The sequence below is a fragment of the Perissodus microlepis genome, chromosome 18, assembly GCF_051167445.1.
Source record: "Perissodus microlepis isolate ML-2025 ecotype Zambia chromosome 18, ASM5116744v1, whole genome shotgun sequence".
NCBI lineage: Eukaryota > Metazoa > Chordata > Actinopteri > Cichliformes > Cichlidae > Perissodus > Perissodus microlepis.
In genome coordinates, this window is record NC_140478.1 from 15,804,710 (window position 1) to 15,817,829 (window position 13,120).

Below are 13,120 nucleotides of genomic sequence, written 5' to 3' on the forward strand. Positions count from 1 at the left end.
TTTACAGCTTTGTGTAAACTTTGAAAAAAATGAACTTTTTGTGTCTTCTACTGCGCAGATCATCACATTTGACAAATACAGATTTGCCCAAATAAAGGTCAAAATACTGTCCAGTAAAGCTCTAAATGTCTTTAAAGGAGGTGGAAACTGTAGCAGCTATTTAATTATATTAAGGTTTGAGTCTTAAAGATTTTTTAGGAACTTTCTGGAAAGCAGTTGCTTAAATGTAACAAATACAGAGTACTTATCGTTTCCTATTATACCAGATCAGATATGTGATGCTTGATAGTGAATGAGAGTGATAAACAGCAATGTCACAGTGCTCTTAGTGAAGTGAACGATATACAAGTGAACAGAGCATTTCTAAGAACCCTGTTGATTATTAGAGCCAAACAAAAGACCTCAAGATCTCAACTCATCATCCTTTTTCATAAAAAAAAGAGACACAAGGCATGGTGGTGCTCTCTCCAACCCAGCTGTGCCAAAATCATTGAGTGCTAAATAAAGATCAGGGATGGAATCAACTCGACTCCCCTAATTTTATGAAATATGATGGGGACAATCATGCTGAGTGGAAGTGGAACGCCTGCACAAACTCATCTGTCAATACTGAAATTGGTGATCTTACACATGTAGATGTTGTGTTTTGAGGTTCTAAGATGTGGCGCAACGTATCACATGTGTCTTAATACTACTCTATATGCTGCATTCAACTCTCCAGATACAGTGAGCACAGATGAAGTTTCATTAGCAACACTGGTAGCAGTCCGTAGAGTGGGAAATCGGACGGCGTGCATACAGACACATGTGTAGACAAGGTGTTTATTTAGAGATGCCTTTCTCTGGCTGGTGCCGCTGATGGCTATGTGCATGCCTGCCATAACAAACAAGAAGAAATATGTTAAAGTGAGTCCAGGACATACTGTGAAGTGACAGCGCTTCCAATACCTTTGACAGCTAAGAAGCTGAGGTGGAGAAAAACTGTGGTTCACCTGGTGAGGTCCTCTATGTCCACTAGCATAGCGTCCTGCTCCACATGCAGCTCATCCCTCATCAGCAGCAGCTGTACCAGCTCCTCATTTAGACCTGTTTGAAGATACAAATCCAGTCTTCGAATGTTTGTTTCCCTTGTATGATTGTATTTTATCGTGCCAAGTGTGTGCTTTTGTTGTGATGAGGTTAGACAGAAATGTGTTAAAAAATAGGAAGTGAAGAAGAGAAAAACAATCCCGAAAGATATCGTATAAATTCTTAAGTGGACTGAATGTCTTTTGATACTTTATTTGATAGAAATAATAGCATTGATGGCATGAATAAAAATATTAAAATCTGATGAAGTACAGATCAGTCTTTTGGCTTGGTTTTTATTAACTAATTTGTGTCTTTACGCGTGAGTCATCTACTCACTCTGAATCTGTGAATGCAAATCATTCGTGATGACTTGCAGCTGTCCAAGACTCATGTCTCTCATGTCCCCTTGCCTCAGATTCCTCTTCATTAAACCCTCACTGATGTGGGGCAAATGGGGAAGCTGCTCGCATAAGCACACACAGACGGGAAATTACTGCACGTCAAAATGTGTCAAACATTTGAGTGTAAATAAAGACTTAAAAAGTGTTGTTAATTATTAATCAACTGGATCTCTGGATTTTCACATGACGCAGCCTCTAACTGCAACTTGCAACACGTCTGTTCACCAGTTTCAGGGGCTTTCTCTTGGTAACATGCAGCCACGTCTCACGTACACATAAAAAGTGTTGACCTCTTCATGTGCCTATGTAGTTTTATTATGTCATATTTACTGAAACACCAACTTACATTCCATTTTCACTTTATTTTCCTTGATATTTTAGTGCCCTTAATAATTTCCTACATTGAATTTTCCATGGAAGAGGGAATTAAGACCTCTGTGCATAAAACCCCTCTGACTCACCAAGTCAGCCACAGGTGAACGTCTGTGAAGCTGAATTTGCCTCTCTACCTCCACCTGCATGCGGGCCATGGGTCGAGCCAGAGCCAACGCCACCCGGGCCTCCTCTTGCAGCCTTCGCTGCACTCGCCAAAACCCACCGCAGTCATCTAAAGGATCTGAATCCTCCTCTCCAGTGTCCCGGTCCGACAGAGATGAGCTCTGCTTACTCTGTATAGGAAGTGAGCGATACTGTGATGCAACAACAACTGCGGTCACCTCACGAGTGTAGTGGAACAGAAACACACATAAAACCCACATATGGTGACACAGAGAGACTCGGACACATACCACAGGTGACAGCGGTGTGTCTAGGCTGGTCTCTGTCCTGCTGTCTTCAGCATCGCTGTCCTTGTCGCTGCTGCTGTCATTAACAAAACACACCTGCAGGTTCACCCCACTCTGCAGCCTGAGAACACAAATGCAATATTCAGAGGCGCTCAGATCGCACCCGTTTTAGTCAGAATCACACATTAGAGAGCACAGGCCAATGCTGTTTGCACACAAGAAGCAAACACCATTTAAAATAAAAAAAAATTCGGGTCTTATTGTCAAACAATGCTGCATATAAGCATGAAAAGTGGTAAGGCAAAGAGTGAAAACAGTTCATCCATTCTCTTCCGCTTAGTGAAAACAGTCACTTAAAAAAAAAAAAAGACAGCGTCAGAAGAAAGTTTCACAGTTTACTTATGAGTTGTGATTCTGAGGAAGACCAACTGGATTTTTACACCACGACACAAAAAGTCATTTGTATTTGTTTAGTTTCTTGTCTATTTTCTTTGTTTTCATTTGTTTAGGGCAAAACTTATAAATGCATTTGAAAAATGAAAATCAGGCAATAAAAGTTATGTTTGAGTTATTTCATTTGATGCTTAGCTAAGTCTACAGGCCTATTTAATCTTGCTGTGTGTTACGCTTTGGTGTCCTGCCTGTCAATGTATCTGAATTTTGAAGTCTAACTCAGTGTAGCAAAACAAAAATTTCCTGATTTTTCCAGCTGTTAAAGCTTCCCAAGATGTTGCTTCATTACAATGGCGTGGTCCACACATTCATTCTCATATTAACTTATAATTAATCTAATCAACTGTTTTTGCTGGCTAACACCTGAATGCGAAATTGGCTAACAATAATTCATATGATACTTTGGACCAAATGCATTCATTTTTGTTGACATTTGTTGGATTCACATGTCAGTGATGCAGTCTGGGTACACATTGGTTAGAGCTGGTCAGTTCACCTAAAATAAACCAAAACCAACATTTAGAACCTCTAACTGATTTAATCTTACGAACGTCGGTTATTTTTTTAAATTATTTTTATTTTTCTGTCAATACAGAATTCGTTTAAAGCACACTCTGCCCTGTCCAGTCTGCCACATGGAAGCATCATGTAGGAAAAGTTAAACATAGGGCCAAATAAAATTGATGTGTCTCTTATTTGGAGACATTTTTGGCTACAGGAGAGTCAACCTCAAACAAAAAGAAGAAAACTGAGAGAAAAATGGTTGAAGCGACCAACAGTAATACCGCCAGTGTATTTCAACACTTGGAGCGCAACAATATTACATTAGCTAACTGCTCAAGCTTTAATTAATATTAAACATTTAGTTTAGCGGCATATTTACAATAAAAAGCCTAATTAATTAATCGCAATCAAGGTAAAATGTTTGCCCATTGACTTTGAATTTCTGCATATATTCATATTTCCAGTGGTTCCTCCATATTGGAATTTTTGGCACATCCCAAAAATTGTTTAGCTAGATCCAAAGATTTAATCACAGATATGGAAACAGCATAGTAAAGCATAAAGCCTTTTATTTATTCTGATTTCTGTTACTTTAGGTCACACAGCAGGTTAGGATAGTATTCATTATGAAACAATTCATCCGACTTTACAACAATGTGGGCAAAGACTCTTTTTCCCATTTCATAAACAAGGTCTTTAAAAATGGTCGGTAACATCTCTTATACAGAAGTGATGGAAAAAAAACCTTAACCTCAGCCTTTCCAAGGGTTCAAAACACCATTTATTCAATTCCAGATCATGATACTGAAAGAACCTAACAACCCAAAGTAACCTTCCCCTACACTAAGACAAAAACAATTACTTAAACAACACCTCACTAACTCTTTTTGGAATTTCCACCCTAAACTACACCCCGTTACACCTTTACCTCCAACGGGGGAGGGGGTCACATGCTCAATTCCACCAATTGTAGCTGTGGATAACTGTGTCAGGCATTACTTCTTCTTTCGCAAGCTGACGAAACTACTTTCTCAAACATCTACAGTAACGAAGGACAGCACCACTGTGTGACATAAGCTAAAGGGTATTGTGGGAAAAAGGAAAAAAAAAAAGGTTGGGAGCCAAAAAGCTACTGGAGGTCAACTGGCGTCACGGAGAGAAAGAGTACTGATGTAAGTGCTGCGGCTTTGGTTAACCACGGGGAGTCTGTCATAATGCAAGTCGTTCCAGTTGCATTACATGTTTTGTGTTTTTCTATCCAAAACTGCAGACGTGAAATGTCATTTCCATGGAAACTAGTATGTTATTTGATTTCTATCAAATATAGTACTATTTACAATGACATTTTATAAGAAGATATAAAATATTCTCTAAGTAAGTAAAAAAATTACTGATCAACTTATTTTATTTGCATTGCAAAAATAAACAACAAGTCCAACAAATTTAAAAAAAAAACATTGAATACTAATGTTTAAAAAATAAAATATTTGGATATTTCTGATATTTAAAAAAAATATTACACTGTCCTTTTATTTTTATTATTTAATGATTTAACGGGCAGGTTGGTGGCACAGAGTTCGAAGAGAGCTATCCGTTTTGAGAACATCATGTCTGAACTGTGTCCCACCATGAAGCTGGGGCATCGCTTAGTTTCTGTGTGGGCAGCTCATCATGCAACAGAGGTTAACCACAGTGCCATGCTCTACGTTCCCATTCTTTCCATACTCTCTAGATAGCCCATTGTCAGTCCCTTTAGACTGACTGTAAACATAACTGTGGCACTCCGGGAAAGCTTTCACTTTCGCTTTGCATGTCTGTGACTTAAATGACTCACTTTCATCCTCTGTTGTTGCACAGTCCGTATGAAACCAGCCATGATAATTAAACGTACACACAACTCCAGAACGTCACTGCTTCTAGATAAATTTCTACCAGGGAAAACTATTCCATCTTCCTAATTTGTTTGTTGTAGTTTTCAGCTAACAGTTGTTAGTCAACAAATGACGTAATCTGATGATTAATCCCCTCTCCTGGCTGTAAAGGTCTTAACCCTTTAACACCCAAGTATAATACGGTTAAGTGGAGTTATTTTGTACATTTTCTCTGTAAAATCACCAGATAACTCTCATTACTGTGAATCATTTGAATTTCCTCTCCCAAAAATGGCTGAGGACTTACAGTAATGTAAAATGCAGGTAATAAAACCTAGGCAGAGCTGAATTTTATGTCCTTCTTTACACAGCAGTATTTTATGAATGCTTTTTGCTACAATGATACACTAAATATCCCCCCAAAAGCTCTTCTTCTCTTCTTTCTGAAACCATTTGAATTTTGTCTCTAGCAGAAATGGTAACCGAGTCAAGGTCATATGAAAGAGCTTGTAAAATGGGCCCTCCACAAGGCCTATTGTAAATAAAGGGTTAACTTAAAGTGCTTCCATGATACAGTTGGCATCTCAGAGACGCGGCCAACAAAATAAATAAATACATACATAAAAAAATTATTTTCATGAGATCTAGACTTTAATATGAAAAGGCTTTGTGAGAACTGAGCAGCTTCAGGAAACCAAATGAGTTTGATGAAATTCAGTTCACCAAATTTCAGTGATTTTTTTTTTTTTTATTTAATTTTATTGTACATCACTGTGCTCTGAAGATGTTCAAATGCAGTCAGAATGACATATAAAGCCAACAATCTATCACATTATTACTGTTACTATTCAAAATTAACCATTCTCTTCTGCTTGCTCACACATACACATACACTCAGTCAAACGCACCGAGACGAAGGGCCGTTCTTGCTGCAGCTGGTGTAGATGACTGGCTCATCGTCATAGAAACTGCCAAGGGCAAGTTTCTGCCTGATGGACTCTCTCTCATTCCTCTGGGCCTGCCACAAACAGAGAAATGTGGAAGCACAAAGAATATTAACACAGACGAGGCTCCTGTGCTGCCGTCTCTCTCTGCTTGATTTGCCAAGTGGGTCGCTTATTGACAAGGAAGACTGATGAAATTCATAAACAAATGCATAAATTCAGGTAATACCAAAATGAGAGGACACTCTCATTTCTTCTAATCAACTATAAATCCTGTTACACCCGATTAAGAGGGAAGATGTGATGGATTCACATCTACCATCTACTTTTGATTCCATGTATGAATATGAGTGTTAAAACATTCATTATCTGCTACTACTACCAGCTGACAGCCTGTCCAGGATTTCTCATCTAATGCGTGTAAACAGTAGTATTGAAATAGATGTATAGAAAATGATTAAACGAATGAATCTGGCAGATGCAGTCCTCATTAACACTTCAGAGAAACGTACTGTTTCAACTCTGAGAGACAGTGCACATATTTTTTTTTTCCACAGGCCAGGCCCAGAAAAGACTGAATAATGAAACAAGTAATAGGTGTATCTATCCAGTTATGTCAGTGCATCTGAATGCATTTTTATTAAAGATCTTTGTTCATTACAATCATAGGATTGTAGTGACGGTGAATCATCCATAAATGGCTTCTTTCACTAATTTATGCATCACATTTCATCATCAAAACAGCAGGTACTATCTAAACTGGTTTAAAAAATTCCATTGCATTCTTTTAGTGCTGCTGATTCAAAATGCCGTGTCACTGTGGGCTGGTGTTTTACAGCTTCCTCTTCCTATGTGACTAGTTTCTCTTGACCGACGTCCCATTTTTCATACTTTTTGTTTCACTTTAATGACATTGGATCTTTATGTTCTGCCCCCTTTCCCTCATCTGTATTTCTCATTCTTTTACCCTTTAACCTTTTGAGCTTCCACACCTGAGCCTTCTATCTCGTTTCCTTTTATTTCACTTCATCTCAGCTTTCAGTCTGTAGCTCCCCCTTTGAACCGATCTCATTTTTTCCCCTTGGATCCTCACAACATGATTTTCTATTCTGGCATCAAAGGGAAAGTATTTATATATGATGGATTTGAGCCAAAAACATCTGCTAAAGCTGCCTGAGTTTGTGTGTGCTCTTTGGAACCACACATATATTGAATAACACTTCTAAAATTAGGCACGTTTCTCTTATGTGTCAGCGTTTGTACTCAAAATAGCTGAAAAACTGATACATACACATACACACACCACTACACCCTCTTTTTTTGTGACGCATCCTTAGATGAGGATGTGACGTAAAAGCATAAATGAGTTCATCGCCATCATTCTCCAAACCAACGCTGGCCCCTGCTCACCCACTTCAGACAAACAGATGCCCTCCTTACTCACAAACTGACTACACGAGCACATGCACCCCCACAAGCCAAAAATTGTACCCCTTATAAAGAATGTACATGGTATGACAAATGCAAATGTAGAACGATTTTAGTTCCTATTCAAACAAAAGACAGTATAACATACAATGATATAGATATCAATGATCTGAGATGGAAAATTGTGTCAAATCTGACTGAACAAATGCAGGAGCATACATATTACACAGATATATTCGAGCACAACCACATATGAACACGCTCACTCCCTTTTCCACTCATCCCATACGGCTGATTTATCTACAGCATCACACCCATGATGGATACCTATCATGTATACCTTTAAATATCTTGTTAAATGCTACACACCCATCAGAATCACACACTAAATGCAAGCAAATACAAATCCACACACCTGGTAAATGCGTTTCTCTTGGTGCACCATCCTTCAGCGCATCGTACTAAAACAGCCGTCCTGCCCTCCTCTACACTGCAGTGAAACTAGACCCAGGAGACCCTCTCTTATACCGCAGCTCCGTGCAGGAGAGCGAGGGTGGGAGGAAGGGATGACAGAGCGGGGAGGGGAGAGGCAGCAGATAGGGGAGGGTGGGGAGACGTGGGAGCAAGAGAGGAAGGAGTGGGCAGCGACGGAAGCAGAGGAGGAGAGAGAAATCAAGGGAGGGGAGAGAAGAAGCTGCTCAGTGCTGCCACTGCTTTCCTGATCTGTTATCTGTACCTCCATCTTCCTCTATTTTCTCTCTCTTGCCTTCTCCTCTTCACCTTTCCTTTACTGGAAGGAGAGGGACAAATAATAAATCTGTGTTTCTGATAAATTGAGGCAGACATTTTGGATCTATAAAAAAAATGGCAGGTGGACTAGGCTAGAAGGCCTAATGGATGAGAATGCAACAAAATACTTAGAGGCCATAGCTGGTTCTCTAATAGATCAACATCTGATTACTGGCCTTACACAGCGTAGTAGATTTATTATATTTGTTTTGTCTTCTGGAGGAATTTCCTCCAGCCTCATCCCACATCAAAGGTACAAGTGTAATGAGCCGTAAGAGGCATAAGGAAGCACATGACGCATTTGTCCACATGTGCATAAACAACCAGTGTTGCACACACACACACAGGCTTGCAGTTAGTTCCCACAGTGCTGTGTCACAGTGCAGTTGTGCACTGATTAAATGCCTAAAGACTGAGTCATCTTCCTTCTTTCGTCAACATCAAGCCAAATATTCTGTCTCTTCATGCCAGGAATTTTGCTTATGGAAAATATGCTGCATATATATATATATATATATATATATAATTATATACTGCATGCATATAAAAACAGTTACAGAACTGCATATTGCAAATATGGCAATAAACACAGCCTGTTGTTGCACTTGTCTTTTACCCAAATTAAATTTTTTCCCTATAGCCCATTCCTTTTTATTTGGAGAAGTCTCTTCAACAGCTACAAGAGATGTAGCCATCAGAACAAGTGTCCTCAATTATTTCCATGTGTGGATCAAACAAGAGACACAGTGAATCACTCACAGAGATGCTGGACAGCCTGGTTCTTGCTCCACTGTAACAGTGATCTGCCTGTGGTGCAAAGATATCCTTAAGCTCCTCTGCCCAGCTGCGACTGTTTACCATGCATCTTAGTCTTCCTCCCTGATGCTGTGCATCTTCCCACCAGTGGCACGTTGTGGCCTTTCTAGTGAATACGTCTCCCTCCTCTTCCTCATCCATGTCCACATCATAGTCCTCCATAAAGATACAAAGTAGAGTAGGCGGAGCAAATTTTAGAGATGGAGGAGGAGCTGAGAGATCTGGTTGGGAATCTAGCCAGACATAAACAGGAGAGGAATACAGATCTTTGACCAAAATTTGTTGTTTAAACGACGGCTGTTCCAGTCTATTTAATGCACGGTATCTTAATGTTTCCTGTGGTAGCATGGATAGAAAAAAATAGATTATATAACAAAATGAGATTTAAAAAAAATGTAGAATTTCAGTCTCTGGTTTTAATCCTTTCATTAAGTTCATTTAAACAAAGCCACAAAACAAATCTATAGCCTGATACAAACATCCAAATTCTTTATCACTAGTAAAAAGATAAAGCAAAATCCTTTGTACCACATAAAACGCTCACCTTGGCTAAAGAGATGCAACCACTTCTTTAAATGATTGAATAATTTAACCAGCTGCAGCGAGACATACGCAGTGTTGCATGAATGATCTACTTGATTTCTTGTTCTGGAGCTCTGGACCCTCCAAGTAGCGTTTAGAAAATGAAGAGGCTGAACGACACTGAGCGTGTCTGGATTCAGAGTCCAGCATTACACATCTCTCAGTTGTCACGTGTGGTTGAGTTTCAGCGAAGTGTGTACACACAGTCACGGGGTGCCCAAGGGGGAGAGAGCACTGTGAAAATATATAGGAGCAGACAGAATAGGGTCTATGTGCAGTGGGTGAATGGGATTTATGCAAAAAAAAAAGTTTGTGCAAAGACAAGAAAAAAAAAAAAAAAAAAAAAAAAAAAAAAAACCACCACCAAAAATGTGTTCCATAAACAAGAACTAAAGGTAGCCCTCTAGAGACTTTGATTCATTGTCTTAGTATACGCTCTAACAAGTATTGAGGGGGCTTGCTATAAATAGGTCAAACATTTGAACAGTAATTCAGTTTGGTGTTTTAGAAAGGGGTGTACCATGACAACCAACATGCTTAGGACTGTGCATTTCACCATCATTAAATGACCAGTCCTTTTCACATGAAGAGTGTAGTCTTTTGTAGTGGGAAAAAAACAAAACAAAAACACATACATGAGAACAAGTTCACAGTAGAAAAATCTTTAATGAATTTTCATCATCATCATCATCATGATGCACCACGAGAAAACAAGATTTTCTTAGAACAATTCAACCATTACCAAATTCACACCAACAAGAAACCCTTAGCACTTACAGCTCTGCTTAATTCCCAGTCAGGGACCTCCTTGACCTCTGTACTGAGGAAACCTGGAAGCAATTTGCAAAGGGAAGCCTGAATGTGTTTGGAATCTAGATTTAAAACCTGCTTTGGCCATGTACTTCTGGTCATCAGGGAGTTTCTTAGCCTTGTATACAACATATGGCTCAAAGGGGAGCTTGTCAAATGGAACATATGGTGCTATAGGGGCTGCAGAGGTTTCTGGGCTGACGGGGCTTGGGTAACTCAGTTTCACAGGGGAAGCTGGGTAACCTGGCATAGCAACTGGGGTAAATTGAGACCAAGTAGGTTGCTTTGGCAAATTTGGTTTTTGTTGGTATGAAGGCTTTCCATAGAAATATTCAGTCTCCGGGTTGTAGTAGTAAACCTGAGTTTTGTCAGGGATCATTTGCAACTGTTGGACTGGTGGAAGGTAGTGCATATTAGGAAAATGTGGAGGGTAATAGGCAGGGCTCTTGGAAGGAATTTTGTTGCCGCTAGGTCTAACAGCCATAGGTGGTGCCACAGTGGTTGTAGCTGGTGGCACAGTGGTCTTCACTGGGAGAAAGTAGGAGGAGTAGTAGGGGTAATAAAAGGTATATGGGTAGTACAGAGGGTATGAATATCCAGGTGGCTTTGTGTGAGGGCGAGTGGTAGTTGTAGTTGGGTTAGTCTTAGCACCTGGTGCCATCATATGCATGTAATAGTTATACCAGTAGGAATTATATAGATTAGGATAATAGGGCTGTTTTGCTTGTCGTCTTGAGCGATGGAAGTGCCATGGCCTGAGAGAGGAAGGAAATTTCCTGGACTGTTGAACTGGGCAGATGAATTTAACTGCCATCCCCCGCCAATTCATTGGCAACACATATCTTCCATTCTGAAACAAAAAAACAAACATGTTTTGGCCTGGGTTTTTTTTTTTTTTGGCAAACTTAGCATCAAGCAGTTATACCAACTCTAAGTTTGAAGAGTTGTTTTTCAAAACTACCAAAAGAAAATATGGAATTCATCAAATAGTGCAGATATGAAAACCACATTTCATCAAGTCCAGGTCCTTTTATTATAATAATAATAATAATAATAATAATAATAATAATAATAATAATAAAAAAAGCATACCTCTGTTAGCACACTGCAGGCATTATAAGGGACATTTAGAACTAGTCCCAGTGCATTCTGCTGCATTGAGAAACCACAGCTTTCAGGCACGTGCTTCAGTGGTAAGGGTTGTGCATTTTCTGAGAGAAGGAGAAAACATGCCAGTATTCAATGACAGTTTTTAAAAATGTTTTGCACACTTTTTTTTGCATATTTTTTCTACCTATGTGCAGTTGTAGATCAGCAGCACCAGGCCCCATGGCCTTCAGCTTCATCTGGTTATCACTACAGTGTAGTGAAGAGTTTAATTGCCTCCATGCTGCTTCATTAGCAGTGTCATTCTTCAGCTTTGATCTACTCTCTGCTTTAGGAAGAAAGATATCCCAACACAAAGTTAACTGCAACAACCTTTGCCTCAAGTGTACCGAGCATATCAAATTAGCAGAAACAACCAAGTGTTACCTGTGATGCTTGACTGATGCAAGTCAACTTGCAGCAACGCATGTCCTGTGGCAGCTGCAGAAGAAGCAGATCCTGACTGGGAGTTAAGCCTTTTTCCATTAAAGAGAATGCTTCCCTTTCTTCCATCTTTCTTTTCTGCAGTCTCACTAGATCCCTCATGTTTAACTTTTTTGCCCAGCACTTGCAAGTTTAAACAAAGGGCTAAAGAGCACAGGAGTAATGTGACTGCCACAGTTTGACATGCTCTACATCTCCCACTTCTATCACCTCCCATAGTGGTGACACACGATGCAGATGGAAAGCACTTCACAGCGATGCAGAACAACCAAATGAGAGCTTCTGATGCTGTCTGCAATTTGTCACCAGCTAATCAACACAGTTACAGTTTGCACCTGTGGCCTCATTAAGCGCCTTTGGCAGCTGACTCTAGTGTTGTCCTGGGATAAGTAGAACATTTTTTATGGAGCATGAAATGCATGGAATTCTATAGTCATCATAACTCATGAGTATGCAGACAAGATTATCCTATTTAGATATACTGTAGACAAGTGCAGGCTCTGTCTCTGGTTAAACTAATTTTGGTTAAAGTAAAATTATTCTCCTTTGGAACATAAGTGAATTGAATCAAGAAAAATTCAAATAAGTCTAGGTAGGTTATTCCAATGAGCTTAAGAAACTCTTCTTTGACTCGATTAATAATCAAATAAAAGTTCTCAGTTTCAAGAATTACAGTAGTAAACACCATCTAACTGTAGCTTGAACACTGAATGACTGAGCAGAGAAGAGTTTTATAAGATCCTGTAAAAGAAAAAGAACTGGGGAAAAAATGAAATGCAGCAGTAGTGTAGTATTTGCTTCTCCATTTAGTTACATTTTTACACCATATATGCATTTGTCAGAATGCATGCAGAAGTATGAAACCAGAAGTACAAACTAGTAATTTCATCATGGTGCCACTTTATAAATGCCTACCCAATAAAATGCTGCAATAAAGCAGAAAAAACGCTCTGCTGACTTTTTCCTAAAATATCTGGACAAATTTACTTTGTAGCAAATAACCAAACCACAAATGTGATTTTAAAAATCCATACACAAATTTACATCTCATAATATGTGTTGTTTTTCATCAATTG

General features: G+C 39.2%; 2 protein-coding genes across 5 annotated transcripts in view; both read right to left on the reverse strand.

Moving 5' to 3' along the window:
- The window catches only part of LOC146367592 (schwannomin-interacting protein 1), a 10,091-nt gene extending 373 nt beyond the window's left edge, over positions 1–9,718 (reverse strand). The window contains exons 1-8 of one of the 3 annotated variants that reach the window (XM_084912885.1): positions 9,607–9,718; positions 9,006–9,295; positions 5,994–6,103; positions 2,261–2,378; positions 1,934–2,140; positions 1,408–1,531; positions 949–1,086; positions 1–874 (exon numbers count right to left, since the gene is read on the reverse strand). The exon at positions 1–874 is cut by the window's left edge and continues 373 nt beyond it. In XM_084912885.1, the coding sequence (XP_084769011.1) occupies positions 989–1,086; positions 1,408–1,531; positions 1,934–2,140; positions 2,261–2,378; positions 5,994–6,103; positions 9,006–9,224 (876 nt within the window). In that variant the 5' untranslated portion in view covers positions 9,225–9,295; positions 9,607–9,718 and the 3' untranslated portion in view covers positions 1–874; positions 949–988. Of the gene's footprint in view, positions 875–948; positions 1,087–1,407; positions 1,532–1,933; positions 2,141–2,260; positions 2,379–5,993; positions 6,104–7,872; positions 8,018–9,005; positions 9,296–9,606 lie in introns of those variants that run through there. The other 2 variants (XM_084912884.1, XM_084912886.1) reach the window with 2 other exon arrangements.
- Positions 9,719–10,297: 579 nt separating this feature from the next.
- Positions 10,298–12,326, reverse strand: LOC146367593 (uncharacterized). Of its 2 annotated transcripts, none has more exons than XM_084912931.1 (4): positions 11,988–12,326; positions 11,749–11,889; positions 11,547–11,665; positions 10,298–11,304 (listed from the first exon to the last, which is right to left on the reverse strand). In XM_084912931.1, the coding sequence occupies exons 1-4, from the start codon at positions 12,259–12,261 to the stop codon at positions 10,441–10,443; spliced, it is 1,398 nt and encodes a 465-aa protein (XP_084769057.1). In that variant the 5' UTR covers positions 12,262–12,326; the 3' UTR covers positions 10,298–10,440. The 2 variants fall into 2 exon arrangements, with proteins under 2 accessions (XP_084769057.1, XP_084769058.1); XM_084912932.1 differs by having other exon boundaries at positions 11,749–11,886; positions 11,988–12,325.
- Between the last annotated feature and the right edge of the window lie 794 nt (positions 12,327–13,120).